Genomic DNA, 21,887 nt, shown 5'->3' on the forward strand with positions numbered 1-21,887 from the left:
TTTTTATTAAATATGTAATTAGGCCTGTCGCGATAGTCGATAAATCGATTAATCGATTAAAAAAAAATGACCGCGATAATTTTTCCGGCCGCGATAATTTCATTTGCATACTTGTTTGTTATCCGCGACTGAATGACAACTCTCGTTTCCTTAGCGTAGGAGAAGCGAACCCTCTTGTCAGTTGCATTGTCTTTTGTGTGGGGAGGCGGCGCTTGTCAGTCACATGGACTTTGCGTGGGAAGGCGGGAGTGCTTGAGGCGACTGCAGAGAAGAGCAAAAAGACGAGACGCAAGTTGTGACATGGAATTGGTTTCAAAGCCAAACGCGACAGCTGCCGTGTGGGAGCACTTCGGATTCAAACCGAATGACCGTGGTGAACCACTTAAACTGAGCGAGCCGGTATGTCGCATTTGTTGTAAAACAGTATCGACTAAAACCGGTAACACAACAAACGTGCACATGCACCTAAAACACAATCATCCGTTGCAGTTTTCCCAGATGGGAAAAAAAAAGCTACAACAGACGGGCCGTCTTCGTCTTCCCGACAGTGCACCATAACTGGGGCATTTTTTGCATATGGCTTGAGGCTTTTTGTTTGTTTGTTTACAAAGGTCCTAACAGGGAACTGTTATGGAATGCATGTTGAGCCTATTTAATATTTTTTGAAGTGCAATTTTGTTTACATCCAGTTCATTTATTGTTTTTGGTATTTATTCAAGTGCATTTTTTGTTAACAGAGACTGAGAGTCCATTGCTTTTATTGTTTTTGGTTGTTTTGTTCATTGCTATTGTGGATATTTAAAATGTTTTCCATTTTCAGTGTTAAATAGTCTAAAAATAAACGTTTTAGAATTTTGAGTATGTGCATTATTATGCCATTATCATTATTCTAGATGAAAATGGTCTCAGATCGACAATATTATCGTTTATCGCGATAATTTCTTGGACAATTTATCGTCCAGCAAAATTTGTTATCGTGACAGGCCTATATGTAATTAAAAATATAATTAATAATAATTAGATTGAGAGACAAAATTATAATAATTTAGTAGTTTTTGTTCTTTTAACAGCAGATATAAAATGATTATCGTCACATTTCAAACTGCAATTATTTTTAATTTCCCAATAAGATTTTTTAGAAAATATTTAATTAACAATATAATTAATAATAATTAGATTGAGGGGAAAAGTGCAAATAATTTAGTTGTTTTTGTTCTGTTAACGGATTGTAATTTTTGTTAATATAACAAATCTCAATATGATTTTTTAAATAAATTAAATTAAATTATATAAATATATATAACTTAATTATTTATATATATATATATATATTTATTTATCTTTAACTCAAGAATTAAAATAAATTAAAAAACAAGAAAGATTTCTAGTTTTTTTTTTTTTGTGCATGTAATCACATCAAAACATCTCACCTCGTGTTCAGTGATGTTTATGAGCAGCTCTTGCTGTAGAAACTGTTCCAGGATGTATTTTGGTGCCATATCAACCAAAGACTGCAAAAGAATCATCATTATCAGGTAAAACAGGTCAACAAACAGTTTATCTGTCCATCTGCTAAATACCTGTTTGAGCTGAGATGTGTGTGTTGTACCTGTTTAGCAGAAGGCGTCATCCCCGTCTGGACTACGATAATGGCCCGAGTGATGTTTTCCTCCTGCATCCGCTGGCAGTACATCTTAATGGTCTTGATGCCCACTTTCATCTCCTCTGGTGGACATAAAACACTCAGATGAGCACATATGAAATGTTTAGCGTCACACAGACTCCTGGATCACATCTGACCTGGAAAGAACACAAACATCTGGTCGGTGGGGTCGTCATTGTGGGCCACCAGTACGGTGAGATCCGTCCGTCTGGGTCGACCCTCGCTGGGTCTGTCACCAAACTGACCCTTAAACTCGTCCAAGGTCTGGTCCAGCTCGTCTTGGGTCACCAGATATCCTCGATCATGACAGAGCTACAGCACAAAACATAAGCATTTATAAGAAGTTAGATTTTTTGTGTGTGTGTGTAATATAAATACAGCTAAGCATCCTAATATTTAAAAGGCAGCTTTATATTTGCATGTATAAACCTTAATTTATGCTGTGAAAAATATTATTTGGAAAACATTTATACTGTTATATATGCTATACTGTTTTTCTCATTTATTTCAATAATTTTTATTTACTTTAATTTTAATTGACTTATAATGTTATACATTTTAATCATTTTTACATTGATTTTAATCAATTATTTATTGGTAATTGTTTTTTCTCTGTTTGAACAACTGTGGTCTAAAATGTGTGAAATGTATACCAATGTTTATTCTCTTATGTTTTAAATTATTTACTCACCCTCATGTCATTCAAAGTCATATGGGTTTAAAGCAGCATAAGGGTGAAATAAATAATCCTTTAATATGTAAAAATTTAAGAAAAAATTACGTTTATGTTTTTGTTTAAATGTAGTCGTTTTAATTTTTTAAATTAAATTATATTTATTTTATTACATTTGTTTCTGTTTGACATTTTAAGAATGTAAAAATCTATTAATTTATTACATTTATTAACATTTAAAAAAATTTATGTGTTTGTTTTTTAAATGTTATAAAATGCTTGTAGTTATAAATTCACTTATTTAAATTATTAAAATTTAGAGAATTTATCATATTGTAAATTTTTTCAAATGGTAAATTTATTAACATTTATAATATATGTAGAAATGCTTGTTTTTTACTTTTTAATAATTACATTTATTAAATTTATTTGCTTAAAATTTTTATGAAAACGTATGTTTTTTTATTTTATCAAAATTAAATCAATTATTAACTTTATTAAAAGTATTTATTTTATTTTAAATGTATTAACATTTAAATAATAATATCTCTCTCTCTCTATATATATATATATAATAATGTAGAAATACTTTTTTAAATTAAATAATTACATTTATTCAATTTATTTGTATGTTCTTTATGAAAATGTATAACGTTTTTATATTTATAAAAATTAAATCAATTGTTTTATCAGTTTTATTACATTTATTTCTTTTGTTTTAAATGTAATGAATTTACATTATAAAATGTAGAAATGCTTGTTTTTATAAATTAATTTTAAAAACAAGCATACAATTATACAATATAAATTTCATAACAAGTATACATTTCATTTGTTTAAATTCAATTATTTATTTTTAATTAGCTAGTTCTTATTATGTTTAGTTTTTCTCTAAACTTTTTCAGACTTGTTTGAAAACCCCTGATCTAAAATGTTCAATTTATACTGTTTATTCTTTTGATTTTAAATGTAGGAAAACTCAATTTATACCGTGTATAATATTATTTAGAAAACATTTAATTTATATTATTACATTTTGTCTATACACTATAGTATTGTAATTTGAAGTATTTAAATATTTTATTATTAATTATTCATTTTAATATTTTAATTTTTTATCATTTTTATTTAGTTTAATCTATTTAACCTGTTTTAGTATTTCTTATATTTTATTTTAGACTGCGGTGTTTACATCGCAGTATATTATCTTTGTTTCTTGTCTATTTCAAAGCCTGTGTAAACGATTTGACTAATATTTACTTATAAATACTATTTATTTCTCTTATGTTCAAGAGTTTAATGTAAACATCTACCAAACGAGAGCACATTCACACCTGCATTATGGTCTTACGGATTTTCCATAATCGATAAGTCTCCTCCTCATCATCCATTAGCACGCTTAACTGATAATATAATCCTTATTATTATATTTTTATGTATTTTTTTATACAGTCATCAAACAACCTGCTTTCAAACTCCGCGCATTTCCTGTCATCAGTCACGTGCTCACAGGGGAGATTAAGGACCCCTGGATGGTGTCGAATTCATTGCCAGCCACAAAATAAGGTTTTGCCGCAGTCCTGGCTTTAAAGAGAGCATGTGCAGTCTATGGCATGTGCATATATTTTTTATTTTAATAATCGGTAAGTTTCGTTTTTATTTAATATTTAAATATCACATATTATTTATATAATTTGAAACGTATTACTACTATCTATAATTAGTTTTCACTTACGTACGTTTTGCAACTGTAATTAAAATAATAAAAAAGACACTTGTTAGAAACATTTAATAAAATGTATTTACATTTTTTTTATAAATTATAGAATAAATAATTAAATGCGGAAATAAATAAATGCAGATATGCATAAATAATCATTTTTAATTATGCTGTTTTTCTACCATTTGTGCATATCTGCGTTTATTTATTTCCGCATTTAATTATTTATATATTTATTTATGCATTTCTATATTTCTTAATTTATTTCTTAATTTATTTGTTGATTAATTTATTTATTTCTACATTTATTTATTTATTCAACAAATAAAATAACATAAATTAAATCATAAATTAAATAAATACATGAATGCTGATATAAATAAATGTGGCAATGCATAAGTAAAAACATTAATGAATAAATAAATAATTAAATGCGGAAATAAATAAATGCAGATATGCTTAAATAAATAAATTTGTCAAAATTGTCATTTTAATTGTGCTATTTTTGTACCATTTGTGCATATCTGCATTTATTTATTTCTTATTTATTTATTTATTTGTGCATTTCTACATTTATTTATTTGTTGATTAATTAATTTGTGTATTTCTACCTTTATTTATTTATTCAAATAATACAATTAATTAATTAAATCATAAATCAAATTAAATAAATACATGAATGCTGACATAAATAAATATAGCAATGCAAAAATAAATTAATGAATAAATAAATAATTAAATGCGTAAATAAATAAATGCAGATATGCATAAATAAATAAATAAATTTGTGCTATTTTTGTACCATTTGTGCATATCTGCATTTATTTATTTCTGCATTTATTTAATTATATATTTATTTATGCATTTCTACATTTTTTTTAGTTTTATTTATTTACTTATTTGTTGATTAATTCATTTATGTATTTCTACATTTATTTATTTATTTATTTGTTGATTAATTCATTTATATATTTCTACATTTATTTATTTATTCCTTTATTTATTTATTTGTTGATTAATTCATTTATGTAAAGTTTTGCTCTTTGTATCATATTTTATATATCTTTATATAGGATCTTTATATATTTTTATACTCTTTCATAGTTTATTCAAATAAAGATTAAAAATATACGCATTGCGCGTCTTGATCATATGACTTTGCGTAAATTGCATGAGCGCCGTCTCTGATTGGCTACGGTTGACAGAGGAGGTGTGTCTTTACCGTAGGTGGGCGGGGTTTTATGCCGCAGTACTATGTGGTTGCTTCAGCGAGCGCTGTTGATCGGGGCGCTGGGGAGCAAGAGTTTCGTTAGAGCTATGGTAAGATACCAGACAACACCTTTACCTGCTGTTTAACGGGTTTAAGAGAGTGTTTAGAGTCTTTTATGTCGTCTGACATCAAGTTAATGTAGTTGTTGTAAGTAGGTCAAAGTCCGGTGTGTTTATTTGTGACACCTGTGTCTCCGCTAATTCACTCCGATGGAGGAACGTTAGCCCGCTAGCTTGAATGATGTAATCTTTGTCTCTCTGGATTTATTTGTCTGCTAAAATCAATTTATATTTGTTTTATTAGTGTGTTATTTTACAAAACGACTGTTTAAAGTCTGTTTTGTTAGTGGGCAGAAATTTCAGGCCTAGGTTTGCGTTTAGCGTTAGGCTTTCGAATTTAATCACGTGGAGAAAAATAAAATAATCAATGACAATGTCATTATTTAGGTTTTATTATTAAAGGTAATCAGTTGTGGCATGTGTATTATTAAGACTAACCAGTGATATTGTTGATTTTGAAGAGTAATCAATTATAAGTTCATTATTTGGAATGCATTTTATTATCAGGTGTATTGAATGATAATTATATTATTTAGGATTTATTAAATCTCAATGCATGTTTTCTAAATACACCAGCAGGTTTTATTGTAGGGTGTTGCAGGTGCATTAATATGATCTAAAACTAAGATTTAATATCTTAATATTACTATGCAACATCAAAATTATTCTAGATAAACGTTAAATGTGATAAAATTATTATTATATAAATGACTTAATGATTTGAACTTAAGTTGACTGTCATAAAGTGCCTTTTCAGGCACGATCGCACAGTTTCATTTGCCACTCCCAAATCTCTAGTGAAATCAATGTTGTTGAATTAATAATACGTGCGGAAATGATTATGCATGTGTTAAAAATGCATTCAACCCCACGCAATCTGTTGATACTGTAAATATGATGTGCTTTTGTCCTATTTGAGAACTTCTGGTGTCTCACACATGTAAAAAATATACTTTTTCATCGCAAATGGACTGTAATATAGAAGCATATGTGACCCTGGACCACAAAACCAGCCATGAGGGTAAATATTTTGAAACTGAGATTTATATATGTAAGCTGGATAAATATGCTTTCTATTGATGTATGGTTTGTTAGGACAATAAATGACAATATTTGGCTGAGATTCAACTATTTAAAAATCTGGAATCTGAGTATTAAGAAAATTTGTTTGCATATATTACTAATCCAAAATTAAGTTTTGATATATTTAGGGTAGGAAATTTATGAAATATCTTCATGCAACATGATCTTTACTTAATATCCTAATGATTTTTGCCAGAAAATTGATCATTTTGACCCGTACAAAGTATTGTTGGCTATTTCTACAAATATACCTGTGCTTTTGTGCTCCAGGGTCACATATAGTCTTAACTATCATGTAAGCCTGTAATGGATTACTCAGATCAGTTTAGCTTTGACTAGTCTCAGCTGTAGGATGTTTACGTGTTTCCCGTAAGTGTGATGAATCCCGTGTGATGCTTTGTTTTCTGTACACTGTCACCACTGGAAAATCTGCTTTGTTTAGGAGCTCTAAATATGTCAATCTACTGTTGATGTCAAAAGTTTAAATTCCCCTTTCAGAATCTCAAAAATGTTAATTATTTGACCAAAATAAAAGACATCATACAAAATGCAAATGTTAATTTTTAATTTAGGACTGAACTGAGTAAGACATTTCATATAAAAGATGTTTACATATAGTCCAGAAAAGAAAATAATAGTTGAATTTATAAAAAATGACTTGATTCTTAATACTGTGTTGTTACCTGAATGATCCACAACTGCCTTTTTTGTTTAGTGATAGTTGTTCATGAGTCGCTTGTTTGTCCTCAACAGTTAAACTGCCTGCTGTTTTTTAGAAAAGTCATTTTGGTCCCACAGATTTTTTGGTTTTCAAGCGTTTTTGTGTATTTGAACCCTTTCCAACAACGACTGTATGATTTTGAGATCCATCTTTTCACACTGAGGACAACTGAGGGACTCATATGCAACTATTACAGAAGGTTCAAACACTCACTGATGCTTCAGAAGGAAAAACCATGCATTAAGAGCCGGGGATGAAAACTTTTGAATCAAATGGAGATGTGTATGTTTTTCTTATCTTGCAAAATATCTTTTTTTTTTTTTTTCATTTAATACTGCCTTTCAGAGGCTACAGAAGATACTTGCATGTTTCCCAGAAGACAAAATAAGTTAAATTTACCCTGATCTTTAAATTCAAAAAGTTTTCACCCCCGGCTCTTAATGCATGTTTTTTTTTCTTCTGGAGCATCAGTGAGTGTTTGAACCTTCTGTAATAGTTGCATATGAGTCTCTCAGTTGTCCTCAGTGTGAAAAGATGGATCTCAAAATCAGACAGTCATTGTTGGAAAGAGTTCAAATACACACAAATGCTGGAATACCAAAGAACTTGTGGGATCTGAAGGATTTTTCTGAGGAACAGCAGACAGTTTAACTGTTCTGGACAAACAAGAAAGTCATGAACAACTATCACTAAACAAAAAACACAGCCGTGAATCATTCAGGTTACAACACAGTATTAAGAATCAAGTTTATGTAAACTTGAATAGGGTTATTTTTATAAATTCAACTATTTTCTCTTGAGGATTATATGTAAACATGTTTTATGTGATATCTTATTCAGGTCAGTACTAAATTAAAAAAAAAAAAATAATAATAATAATAACATTTGCATTTTGTATGAACCCTTGTATTTTGGTCAAATAAATAACTTTTTTCAGAATCTGAAGGGGGGATGTAAACTTTTGACCTCAATTGTAATTTTAAGGTAAACTTGTGTTTTGCGTAACTTGTATTGCATACATAAGAATCACATAACAATGCCAGAGGGCAAAGATGACTTGCATTGTGAGATTTCAAAAGTTAAACTATTACATGAGGCAGTTGCATAACTGATTTATAGCACATGATTGTGCATCATTGTTCTCGTGGTCAGTATCTGTTTGATAGGATTGGCAGACACTCGTCACACCCCGTGACCTTTAACCTCTCTGTTTATCGCAGTGTGCCCAAGCCAACGATTGGCAGTCGGCCAAATCCATATACGATTTCTCAGCCAAAGACATCGATGGAAATGAAGTGTCTCTGAAGAAGTACAGGTGAACAGATTGATTTGATTTGCTAAGTTAAGCATCTTTACATGTTTAATAATAATAATAATAAACAACTTCTATTTCTTCCCTGCATTTATTTCTATTTTTCTCAATTTTTTTTGTGTAATAAACCTGATAGGGCGTAGCATGTTTTTGTCCCACTTACGTCATCAATGTAGAAGAGTTTGTTTGTTCATCAGATTTGGAGAAATAAAGTGTTTTATTACTTGATCACCAATGGATGTGAATGGGTGCCGTCAGAATGAAAGTCCAAACAGCTGATAAAAACATCACAATAGTCCACACCACTCCAGTTCGTCAGTTAACATAATTGAGAAGTGGCAAGCTGCATGCTTGTAAGAAAGAAATCCATCATTATAATGTTTTTAACTAAAATATGAGTCCATAATCCATAAGGAAGTCCATCTAGTGATGTCTCTCACATCAAAACCCAGCCGCGTATTTGTTTAGAGCTGTTTTGGCTTGTAAACGGTGCTTGATTTGTGCAGATTTCTCTCCTGAATCAGACCTGACCACTTTTTCACTGGAGGAAGTGTTGTTATGGATAATGGACGAGGGTATTTTCGATTAAAATGTCTTAATGATGGATTTGTTTCAGCTTTTGTCTTCTCAAGATTTGAATTGTGACGTTTTTATCAGCTGTTTGGACTCTCATTCTGACGGCACCCATTCACACCAATTGGTGAGCTAGTGATGCAATGCTACATTTTTCCAAATCTGATGTAGAAGCAATCTCATCTACATCTTTGATGGCCTGAGAATGAACACAGTTTCAGCAATTTGTAATTTTAAGGTGAACTGTTCCTTTAACCACAAAGCTCATTCTTCATTGTGTATGCAGATGTCTTTAGTCTTTGCTCTGTGAATGTGGGTCGTCGTGTCTGAAGTGTGTTTGTGTGTTTCAGCAATAAAGTGTGCATCATCACTAACGTAGCCTCTAAATGAGGCAAGACTCCTGTAAACTACACTCAGTTTGCGGCAATGCACGCCACGTATGCTGAGCAAGGTTTACGCATCCTGGGCTTCCCCTGCAACCAGTTTGGAAAGCAGGTATGTACACGAATGGAATGCCAGTGTGTACTGCATTATATACTCTGGTATGATATGCATATGCAATATTTTATATGTATAGTGCTGCATTATTAAGTGAGTGTGTCCAGTATGCATCTTAGAAATTATTTTGTTTTTGCTTTTTCTTCCAGTTTTGTGTAAAAATAGTTTGAGTCAAGAAAGTAAATATTGAAATTCTTAATATTTCCTCAAATTCATTTGTGACCCTGGACCACAAAACCAGTCATAAAGTAAAATTTTACAAAACTGAGATTTATACATCATATGAAAGCTCAATAAATAAGCTTTCTATTGATGCATAGTTTGTTAGGATAGAACAATATTTGACCGAGATACAACTATTTGAAAATCTGGAATCTGAGGGTGCAAAAAAATCAAAATACTGAGAAAATCACCTTTAAAGTTGTCCGAATTAGGTTCTTAACAATGCATTTTACAAATCAAAAATTACATTTTGATATATTTACAGTAGGAATTTTACAAATTATCTTCATGGAACATGATCTTTACTTAATTTCCTAATGATTTTTGGCATAAAAGAAAAATCTAAAATTTTGACCCATGCAATGTATTTTTGGCTATTGCTACAAATATACCCCAGCGACTTAAGACTGGTTTTGTGCTCCAGGGTCACATTTGTCAGTGAAAATGGCAGGTTAATTCGAGCATGTTGCATTATGGAATACATACAGAAAACTAGTGTTCTGTGCAATTCATACTAACTAGACTTTTCTGTGGCATTATATTGTGAATTAAAACTCATTTAGTCCTGAACACTTGTTCTTTGATTGGTTAAATGTAGCTGTTGAACTGACTGTAAAACTGTTTACCGTCATGACTGTAAGTAGGTCACACTAGTGAAGCTGTAAGTGGATTATTTTGTGTTGTGGAGTGAGATTTATTCTTACAACAATAGATGCAAAATTTATTTGCATTATCAGATTTCATTTTAATTGTATAATTGTAAATGATTTTGTAAGATTTGGACAGTTTAATTGAGTTTGGTTAAATCATTTTTTTATTTTTTTTTTGAGTTTTATTTGTCTCCAATTAGTCATTTTAGAGCTTCAAATTTAGTTAAATATTATGTATAATAATACATATTGATTTATTTACTGTTTCAGTGTTTATTGAATTCATGTGTATTTTATTTTTTTGTTTCCAATTAGTAATTTTAGTGCTTCAAATTTAGTTAAATATTTATTTATTTGTTCATTCATTCCATTATTTTTTTTCAAAGTTTATTGAATAAATGTATATTTGTTTTTGTTTACAATTAGTAATTTTAGTGCTTTTTCATTCATTCATTCATCAGTACTTATTGAATTAATGTGTATTTGTTTTTTACATTTTATTTCAGCTTTTTTTTTTTCCGAATAGTAATTTTAGTGCTTCAAATTTATTTATTCATTTAATGATTCAAGTAATCCATTAATTTTCAGTGTTTATTGAATTAATGTGAATTTTTTTTTCCTGCTTGAAATTTAGTTAAATATGTATTTATTTATTTAGTTATTCATTATTTTCAGTGCCTATTAAATTAATGTGTGTTTGGTTTATTTATTTTTGGATTTTTTTTATTATTTTTCCAATTGGTCATTTTAGTGCTTAATTTAGTTAAATATTTATTTGCTTGAATTAATGTTTGTTTTTTGTTTTGTTTTTTCAGCTTTTTTTTTTAGTTTTATTAGTTTCCAATTAGTTAAATATTCATTTTTTTCAATGTTTATTAAATTAACGTATATTGGTTTGTTTTGCTTTTTTTGTTCCTGATTAGTAAATTAAGTGCTTAAAATTTAAATATTTATTTAAATTTTGAATCCGTGTGTATTTTAGTGTTTTTTTTGTTTTGTTTTTTGCCAAAAGTGTTTTTGTTTTCAGACACATTTAATGTCTCATCTGCTAGCTCAGACTCTGCTATGTAACATAAGGATGAGCTAAAAAAGTAAAAAAAATTTTTTTTTTTTCTCAAAATAGGTCCAGAAGTGTTTTTTACTTAATATATATATACATATATATATATATATATATATATATATATTTAATGATTTAAATAAAAAATTGATGTGCGTCATCTTATACTTGTGTTCACCTTTAAGACTCTGGTGTTAGACTGGTTTTCAAACTCTTGTGTGTTTTGTAGGAGCCTGGAACAGAGGCGGAGATCAAGGAGTTTGCCAAAGGCTACAACGCAGAGTTTGACCTCTTCAGTAAGATCGATGTGAACGGAGACGGAGCTCATCCGCTCTGGAAATGGATGAAAGTCCAGCCCAACGGAAAAGGCACTCTGGGAAAGTGAGTTTGACTGGTTTGTTTATTCATATTTTCACTTATTCTTTAATGCAAATCAGCAGAAATATTTTTTTAATATCCAAGGCTGTGGAATTTAAAAAAAAAAAAAATCTTGAAGATAAATATATTCATTTTTAATTTAATTAACATATGCTGTAATGCATCGATCAGTTGGCATAATGCTTTTTTTTTTTCACAGCAACATCAAATGGAATTTCACTAAGGTATCTGTTTTTTTATGAAATGGTATATTAATAGATGATATTTATTTTCTGCTATGTTGAATATTGTGACCTTATAATTTGTTTTTATTAGTTCCTCATTGACAAAGGTGGTCAGGTTGTGAAGAGGTATGGACCAATGGACGATCCAAGCGTAAGTCAATGAAGTATCACCAAAAAAAATTACATTCTGTCTTTATTTACTCTTGTTCAAGTCATTCAGAGTCATATAGGTTTGAAGTGGTTGAATACATCTTTTTTTTTTTTTTTGTCAAATTCCACATATTAAATGATTATGTATTTGTTTAAATGTATTTGTTTTAAGTTTGACTTTATTATAAAAAATAAATAAATACATTTATATATATTTATGTATAATTACGTTTATTTTGTGTTTTATATTTTATAAATGTATAAAATGTATATACTTTTTTAAATTTAGGTTAAAATATTTGTATAATGTGTTTGGTTTAAATGTTACTAAATGTTTATATTTATAAATTTTATTACATTTATTTTGTTTTACATTTTAGAAAAACATATTTTTTGGATTTTTATTATTATTAAATTACGTTTATTTATACTTGTTTTAAATTGTTAAATTTTAAATTTTATGTGAATTCATTTTAAATTTATTTGTATTTGTTTTACATTTTCTAAAAATATACGTTTTGTAGATTTATGAAATTAAATTACGTTTTATTATATTAAATTCGTGTTTTAATTTAAATGTATTTGTTAATGTTATAAAATTCTATAATTTTTACACTTAAAATGTATTACATTTTCCTTTTTATTCATTTTTTTTAAGTTTGATTAATTTAGCATATTTATTGATTTATTAAATGTATTTTAAGATTATATTTTTTCATAAAATATTTATTGAATTAATTATTACTGAAATGTATCAAAATAATTGCATTTATTATTTGTTTTAAATTCGATACTTTTAGATTTATAAAAATTTAAAATTACTTAACATTTAAAACAAATAAATTTACATTTACACAAAATTTAATCTATGATTTTCATTTATAAATATAAGATAAAAGCAAAATGTAGTTAATGTAATTATTATTTAATTTGTAATGAAATGTATCAAATATTTGTAATTATAAATTAAATTAATGTATTTGTTTTTGTTTTGTTTTTATTTATAAAAAATAAATATATTAAAATTATTTGTATTTGTTTACATTTTTAAATGTTTTGTAGATTTATAAAATTAAATTACATTTAAAATTAAGTGTTATAAAACTATTTTTTTCATTTATAAAAATTAAATTAATACATTTAATTATACTTGTTTTAATTTTTATGAAAAGGTGTTACATTTTAGTTATAAAAGTTAAATGTTTGTTTTTATTTATTTATTTTATTATATATTAAGTGTATAATAAATAAAGATTAAATTTAATTAAAACCCACTTTTTTTTTTCTTTTTTTTTTTTTTTCTTTTTTCCATCAGGTTGTTGAAAAGGATGTTCCCCACTATCTGTAGCCATTTGGATCAAATCCGATCTCCGTCCCTTATTTGTAGACGCCCTATACTTGTAGTCTCCTCTCTGGTCGACGGCTGGACGTTGCAGGGTGAAGCCCAGACGTGTGACGGCCATTCCTCAAGCCTGTGCTCAGGTGGGAATGGCCTGATGTCCTCTGGCGTGCAAATTCTCTGGGAAAACCCTTCGATGTCCAGCTGCGTGAGCAGAGAGGAGCTGAACTCCAGTCATTCATGCACTGAAATGTACCTGATTAAGCTTTCCTAATGAACAGCTGGAATGATTAAAGAATAGAGTCACAACTTCCTGTGTGGCTGCTTCTTTGACCAAGTATGAATGTTTTCCTTTATTTAGAAATTCATAAATTTCACAATAAACCATAAATGTGAATGCAGGTAAGTTGGACCACTTTTTTTGTCATATCAATATTGAAAAGTGGTTTAATCCACATCAATAATTCATAAATGTGCCATTACTCCAATGTAGTAGTTAAAAGCAGGTTTTTTTGGTTTTACTTTATCCTCGAGTTAAAGGAATAATTAACCTATAAATTATTATTTGGATTAATTTAAGAGTGCATTTGCATGTTGACGGTACTCTGAAGTTGGTCAATAATAAAAATATACATGTACTATATATATATATATATATATATATATATATATATATATATATCTATATCCAGTGGTGTCAAAAGTATTCACATTCATTACTCAAGTAGAAGTATAGATACTAGGATTTAAAAAGACTTTTGTAGAAGTTGAAGTATCAACTCAAGCTTTTTACTCAAGTAAAAGTATAAAAGTACTGGTTTTAAAACTACTTAAAGTAAAAAAGTAAAAGTAATGTATAGAAAAAAATACCATTAAGGACAAAAGATTGGGCCGCGCCACAGGGGCCTATTGTGCACTACCCTTTTGTTTGGGTTATAGGGCCTTTAATTGAAGTAAATAAATGTATGAATAAAACAGGACAGAATCAAATAATGATTGATACTGAATTCAAATGCAACAAATGAATAATGCATTTTTGTCACATAGAAATACATGCAGTAAAGCACAGATTTTGAGCTAGAATGCAGGACATGCTAATAAATTCTGTAAAAATTACTTACTTTTGTAGAACACAAAATACATTTTGTAGAATGTAACCAAACATATTCATTTATTGATTTCTACTCAAAATTCTACTCTATTGATTTATACTAAAGACAAAATTTTTGAATTTCTCAGAGTATCTTCCTTTATGTACCACAGAAGAATGAAGAAGTTCATACAGGATTAAAATTACATGATGTTGTATACAGTATAATGACAATTTTTATTTTTGGGTGAACTGTCCCTTTAAGAACTTTAATATGTGTAGTAAACACCTTATTTATATAAGGCACTGATATTTATCCTTAATCAGGCTCTTACTGAATTAACATTTTTCTCCAATTAAAATGAATTACAACTTAACATTTAAAAAGGAAGAAATTTTTGCTTAAAATCCAGATATTAACTGACAAGTATTAGTACGATATCGTCACAAGAAAACATTACAATAGCTATTTTTTTATTCATAATAATAAACAATAAAATTTGTTATAAAATGACAGTAATTATGTATTGGCATTTATCACTTTACCTCATCATGCAGCTGTTTTCAGCAGCCCAGCAGTACCTACAGAACCTTTAATGTTCTCATATCACACAACTGCCTAACACAACTCTTTTTAAATCTGAATGCGTCAAGCAACTTGCGCTGTTTATCACTTTACATGGTGGTGGAAGCGCAGCGTACGTTCGTCAGCGCTGTGCGGGTGACTGATCCCGCCGCTTCACACATTTGGGCTATTTGCAGTTTCGAATGTCATTTAAAATAGCGCTTAATATGGAGGAGGTCTGCCTCGCTTCGGCGATCGGCCCACTACTCCACCGGCCCACCGGCAATGTCCCGGTTCTCCCCGATGGCCAGTACATCCCTGCTGGAGTGTGACGTGATTTGTGTCACGTGCAGGTGTGATGGATCGCGTACAAACCAATAGGGTGTCGGAATGGGATATGTTTATACTTCTCATCCAACCACAACCAAATTCACAAATTCATGTGGATGGCGCAATTTATCTGGATAGTTTTTTTTTTTTTCTTTTTTGAACATGACATGAATGAACACAATTGAGCCGAAAAAAATAGGAGTAACGAGTCTATTTTTAAAATGTAAGAAGTAGAAAGTACAGATAATTGCTTGAAAATGTAAGGAGTAGAAGTAAAAAGTAGGCTGAAAAATAATTACTCCAGTAAAGTATAGATACCCAAAAATTCTACTTAAGTAAGGTAACGAAGTATTTGTACTTCGTTACTTGACACCTCTGTCTATATCTCAGGGATGTGATTTTTCCGGATTAATCCGGAATTCCGGATTTTTCGACCTGAAAATGTACCTATGTCACGTATTTGCGACCGTTCGCAAATGGCGGATGGCGAAGTATGATTCCGGACCGCAAGATGCGTCCATGCGGACCGTGAAAGCTTTTGACATAATAATAATAATAAAAATGCCAAACGCTATTTCTAATAAATACATTTATATCAAGCACGCTATGGTCAGCGTTTGGGTGCAATCTTCCGTGCAGTGAGGAGAGACAAGATCGGCAGACAGATGTAGCTTTCAGTGAGTGAAAAACGTTGATGGAAAATGCATTATTTTGGGGTTACGTCGCAAAATATTGTAAATATATCTTTTTATACTCTATTTTTATACATATTTATATTTTAAACCACGACGGTGAGCCAATGGATATCACACAAGCAACGTGAAAACTGCGTATATTAAAGTGAAAGTAAAAACAGCGCTTTCAGCATCTAATGTGCACATTCTCTAAGAGACAATGATAGACGAATATACTTCATATGATGATATTAATTTACTTCCCTAATATTTCTCTTCTGCAAAATAAAAAGAAACATATTTTGTGTAGGCTAAGGGTTTTTGGAAGTCAGTTCTTGAAATAAAGCTCTTCATATTTATTAATGACTGTAGTGTTATTAGGGGTTAAGAAAGACTAATTATTTCAGGTGGTCTTAAATGTGGGGACTAAAAGGCAAGAATTGCGATGGAACTTTATAAGGTTATCCTTTGAATAAATATGAGCGCTGCACGTTTCAAAGTCAGCTGCGACGCTGTTTTGTGTATCATTCTGATAGCGCCTCCTGCTGGAAGAGAATGATCTGAAATTTTTTATCAGCTCGAACGTCTGTTGTCAAAAAGACCAATGTAAACAAATCAGTCCATGGTTTTAAGCACCAAACACGTAGAGTTGTAAATGTTATCTGATGGATCGACAAGATCATGTGTTATACAAATTTAAACAATTAAGGCAATAAAATATATGTTAATTATTATAATACTTGATTGACAATAATTGTTTAAATTAATATAAGAATTGATACTTTTGACTCTTGAAGGCTGGAATGTGAATTTTATAATTTAAGAAATCTTTTTTGTTTTGGGAAATCTGCATCTCAATTGTAAATCATGCTTTTTACAGTCATTTTAATTATTTATTTATTAATTAAATTTTGTTCAGGTCTTTAAAAAAGTATTTAAATGTGTAGAATTTAAGATTAAATATGCTGCAGATACCCTGGTCTCGCGAAGAAGGAAAAAAAAAAAAAAAACATAAATAGTTTTTTATATATAATTGTCTGGACCTCGGCTGGTGCGTAGGGTTCATTACTGGACCTCGAGCCGTTTTAGTTGAAGACCCCTGGATTAGATGATCGATTTTGAGTGATTTTCTACTATGGCAGGATGTTTAAGCTGCATTAACATTAACTTACTTGTATTTGCTAGCTATTAGGGATGCTCATTTCAGTTAATTTTCCTAACTAACATCCGCAAATCATTTTCCTGGGGGGGGGGGGTCTTAGTATATTTTCCTGCTTTTTTGTCCTTCGCCAATCACATGCCTGATATATATATATATATGTTTGTAGTTTATTTTAAAAATATATGTATTTATTAGTTTTTTTTTCCCACCTCCATGACAATCTAGAAAGAACTATGGTACATTAATATCTTAATTTATTAATATAAGAATATATATTCATTTATTCGATTTATTTCAGAATATTTTTTTAACTATTTTATACATTTTATTAATTTAGCATATTTATTAAATATACATTTGTTAGATTATAAAATACTGAATTTATTGATTTAATATTTATTGTAATACAATGTATCAAATCTAATTATATTTATAATTTAAATAATTGCATTTATTAAATGTATTTTATTTAAACTTTATACTTTTTTAGATTTATAAAAATGTGAAATATACACTTATTTTAGTAAATTCATCTGTTTAAATTTAAGTGTTATAAAACCTCTATAATTTTTACATTTATAAAAATAATTATTACTTGTTTTTAAGTGAATTTTATGAAGTTGGTTCATAATAAAATATATAAAGTATTAATATAAATATAATATTTAGAATTTTTTTTTCAGTAAATATATATATATTTTTTAAATGATTTATTTTAAATGTATAATTTTATTATTTAACACATTACTCATTGCTCCCCTCTCCAAATCTCATTTTGGGAAATCTTAAAGAAAATTAGTAAATTTTAATTAGTAAATTCTGAATAATAGAAGTGAATTGATTATGACTGCTAAAAATCGATTCAAATTTAAATTCAGCTTTAAATACAAAAATAGTTTTAATTGATGCATATACATTAAATGTGTCAAAATTATAGACTTTTTTTTTATGCCAAAAATCATTAGCAAATTAAGTAAAGATCATGTTCCATAAAGATTTTTGTAAAATTCCTACTGTAAATATATCAAAATGTCATTTTTGATTAGTAATATGCATTGTTAAGAGCCTAATTTGGACAACTTTAAAGGCGATTTTCTCAGTATTTTGATTTTTTTGCACCCTCAGATTCCAGATTTTCAAATAGATGTATCTCGGCCAAATATTGTCCTATCCTAACAAACCATACATCAATAGAAAGCTTATTTATTGATGCATACATCTCAGTTTTGTCAAATTTAACCTTATGACTGGTTTTGTGGTCCAGGGTCACATATATCATCCTCCATAGGGATTGTCCCTGTAATAAGTGTCTCAAGGGCGAAATTGTCAATCACACATTGGGGGGGACAGCTGTGGGAATTTTTGTGTTTGCGCATGCACACATTTAAAAAAAAAAAAAAAGCCAGAGTCCAAATGTTTGTAATTGTATAACACAACAAGGAATTTTATTACATCTGATCGTCAAACCAACATATACTCACCCTGTAATGATTACAGCATCAGCATACAGGCTATTAAGTCACAAAGCTGAATTTAAAGGGATAGTTCACCCAAAAATGAAAATTCTGTCATCATTTACTCACCCTCAAGTTTTTTAAAACCTGTAAGAATTTCTTTCTTCTGCTGAACACAAAATAAGATATTTTGAAAAATGTCTGTAACCAAACAGTTGATGGACCCCATTGACTTCCATAGTAGGTCAATGGGGTCCATCAACTGTTTGGTTACAGACATTTTTCAAAATATCTTATTTTGTTCTATACTTTAAAAAAAAATCAAATTTTCTAAAAATCTAAACGTCTTTTTCCCTTCATAATTCTCATAAGAATGCCTATTCCTCTAAACTTTGCTTTTTTGTTTCAGTAATTAAACATTGATCTAAGGGGCAGCTTGTTACCACATCTTACCCTATAACGTTACATTCACTCACAATGAATGTGAGTTAACCCTTGTGTGGTGTTCATATTTTTGTTATTCAGCCAGTGTTCGTGGGTCTGGTGGACCCGCTGCATTTTGGGGTTTTTAATTCAACATAATCAACCAATTTATGTTAAAATACTCAACAGATATTTAGGCTACTTCATCCCAATTACAAGCAATAGAAACAGCATTTATGGTTAATATTTCCTCTCTAGCTTTGTTAGATCACATTTAAGAATTGTAACCTTGTGCGGGAACGGCAGGGGTAGAAACAAAACTCACTTTTGCCTCACACTCTCCCACACTTACACACAACCTCTCTCTCACATGCATGCACACACACACACACACACACACACACACACACACACACACAGATATGTGGTTCATACAGGGAATCTCCATAGGCGTAATGGTTTTACAAATGTACAAACTGTATAATCAATGCCCCTACACTAACCCTACCCCTAAACCTACCAATCACAGAAAACTTTTGGCCTTTTTTGAAGTTCAAAAAACGCCATTTAGTATGTTTTTTAGCCGTTTGGTTTATGAGGACACAGATGTCCTCATAAACCATGTTTACGTTGTAATACCCAAGTCATTATACACATTTGTGTAATCATAAACCATATACTATACAAGAACACACACACACACACACACACACACACACAACAGCAAGGCCTGACAGGAGGAGGACAGAGTAAAGGTCCTACAGACCCGAACACCATACAAGGGTTAAGAGCTATTAATGTCATGCTGTCCGGTACCTTAGTACCTTACTTCTCACTTCTGTTAAAAATGCCTAAAATCTCCAGAAACGTAACGTTACTTTGTTTTTCTTTCCAAAGAAATTACAGATGTCAGCTGCTGCAGTCTTTCTCTTGTTCATTTTTGGCCAATACTGTGAAATATAACAGCAACGCAATTCCAAGGGATGAAAATGGTGAAGTAAGAAAGAACAAATGACAGGACTCTAAAATAACTTGCTAGATAAACCCAATTCAGAGAACAGGACCGTGGCTCAAAACGCTAACGTTAGCTGTAAAAACTGGGTTTGGTACAGTAGATTTGACAAGCCTGTCACTGACCGCTATCCGTTTGCTTTAAAGCCAGGCTACATGCTAGCGTGTATACAGTAACGTTAGCTAGCTGTCGGCTAGCTTGTCAATAGACCCATTCATACAAGCTGTATAATATTACAGTCGAAATTTACAAATTCTACAATTCGAAATTCTAGTGAAATTCACCTGGTCGTTATCTAAGGGATTATGTCAGCCAAAAACACCATATAGATATGTGCCAAATGTCTGTCAGATTTCGCGCTCTTCTTCTGTTTGTTTTTTCCTAACTCACTGACGGTGGCGGTGCACGAGCTACTAAAGGTATAGGGGAAAACATGACATGGATCAGGTTTTGTTAATGTATAGTGTAAGGCCAGTCGAATGGATTTGGGAAATGGACCGGCCGGGATTTTATATTTTCGGAGCTGGAAAGAAAGACGTATTTGCAATCACATCGATATCGCCCGCATAATCATACAGTATGATCAAATATTGGGGGGGACAAATTGTCCTTCTTTGAATATTGGGGGGGACGTGTCCCCCTGTCCCCCTGTCCCCCCATAGAATTAGTGTCTTGATAGTCAGTAATAAATAACTTGACTAGTTGATAAGCGTCCTGAACTGAAGTGTTTTTTTTAAGTGTGTTGTAGTTTAAGGGTCATTCGGTAGAGGGCGGTATTTTCCCATTTAAAAACTGCGTTTTTTTCCTTTATTTTTTTTTTTTAGTCGTCAATTTGTCCTGTATATTAAATTTATTATATTAAATTGGAGCTGCTTTATAGTACTTCAAATAAAAATGATTTGAATTGCGTTTAAATGGCTTTATACACATCATATGCAAATTCCTCCGTGTCTGACGTCGTTTTGAAAGGTGATACTCTAATGACGTCGCAGAGCTCCGGTGCCCGGTGACGTCACTGCTGGCGTAGTAGCAGCGGCGGCGTTCGCGCGGATCGGACTCACATGAGCGCGAGCGTGTGATCGAGCGCTGTGCGGCAGCGGCGTCCAGGAGCGCGCACAGACTGGCACACGCACCGCACCGCGGACTCAGATCATGCAAGTATGACATGCGCTCCGTTTTTCCTTCATTTGATTCGTTTTAACGCTCGACGGCCCGTTTGATCCGGATCTGATGGAGGGAGCTGCTGCGGCCGGAGGATGTTCGGCGCTGCCGGAGGACGCGGACGCGGTGTTCGGCGCTGGATGCGGGATGGATGCTGCAGATCTCGGTATGCGGAGGATCTTTTACCTTCATGCTTCATGTGTTTCACATAGGGGTCGATTTGATGCATATAAGTTGCGTTTCTATTTCAGTATACAGTTTAAGATTGTTATTTTGTAACATAGTCGTGTTGGAAATACCTGGCAGTGTCAGGTTTATAAATATGGTAATCAAACAGTACCATGGTATTCCCATTTCATACAGTCGCTACTTTTATTTTAAATGGCTTTATGTTTAGGTTATACATTTTCAGTTTATTTCC

The 21,887-nt window shown here is 30.7% G+C and overlaps 4 protein-coding genes across 4 annotated transcripts in view; 3 read left to right on the top strand and 1 right to left on the bottom strand.

The window, feature by feature from the left end:
* The window catches only part of arhgap45a (Rho GTPase activating protein 45a), a 39,908-nt gene extending 39,350 nt beyond the window's left edge, over positions 1–558 (top strand). Inside the window, exon 22 of the mRNA XM_073848464.1 lies at positions 160–558. Coding sequence (XP_073704565.1) covers positions 160–558 — 399 coding nt within the window. The remainder of the gene's footprint in view (positions 1–159) is intronic.
* An 806-nt stretch (positions 559–1,364) lies between these two features.
* On the bottom strand, positions 1,365–3,727 carry polr2ea (RNA polymerase II, I and III subunit E, a). The gene is made up of 4 exons (XM_073848465.1): positions 3,671–3,727; positions 1,801–1,975; positions 1,610–1,725; positions 1,365–1,511 (listed from the first exon to the last, which is right to left on the bottom strand). The coding sequence occupies exons 1-4, from the start codon at positions 3,725–3,727 to the stop codon at positions 1,365–1,367; spliced, it is 495 nt and encodes a 164-aa protein (XP_073704566.1).
* A 1,531-nt stretch (positions 3,728–5,258) lies between these two features.
* On the top strand, positions 5,259–13,745 carry gpx4b (glutathione peroxidase 4b). Its single transcript, XM_073848692.1, has 7 exons — positions 5,259–5,376; positions 8,410–8,504; positions 9,425–9,569; positions 11,734–11,885; positions 12,082–12,106; positions 12,198–12,257; positions 13,572–13,745. Exons 1-7 carry the CDS (start codon positions 5,311–5,313, stop codon positions 13,602–13,604), a joined length of 576 nt encoding a protein of 191 aa, XP_073704793.1. The 5' UTR covers positions 5,259–5,310; the 3' UTR covers positions 13,605–13,745.
* A 7,648-nt stretch (positions 13,746–21,393) lies between these two features.
* Positions 21,394–21,887, top strand: part of pip5k1cb (phosphatidylinositol-4-phosphate 5-kinase, type I, gamma b) — an 88,037-nt gene continuing 87,543 nt past the window's right edge. The window contains exon 1 of the mRNA XM_073848623.1: positions 21,394–21,632. Coding sequence (XP_073704724.1) covers positions 21,536–21,632 — 97 coding nt within the window. The 5' untranslated portion in view covers positions 21,394–21,535. The remainder of the gene's footprint in view (positions 21,633–21,887) is intronic.

The sequence above is a fragment of the Garra rufa genome, chromosome 10, assembly GCF_049309525.1.
Source record: "Garra rufa chromosome 10, GarRuf1.0, whole genome shotgun sequence".
Taxonomy (NCBI): domain Eukaryota; kingdom Metazoa; phylum Chordata; class Actinopteri; order Cypriniformes; family Cyprinidae; genus Garra; species Garra rufa.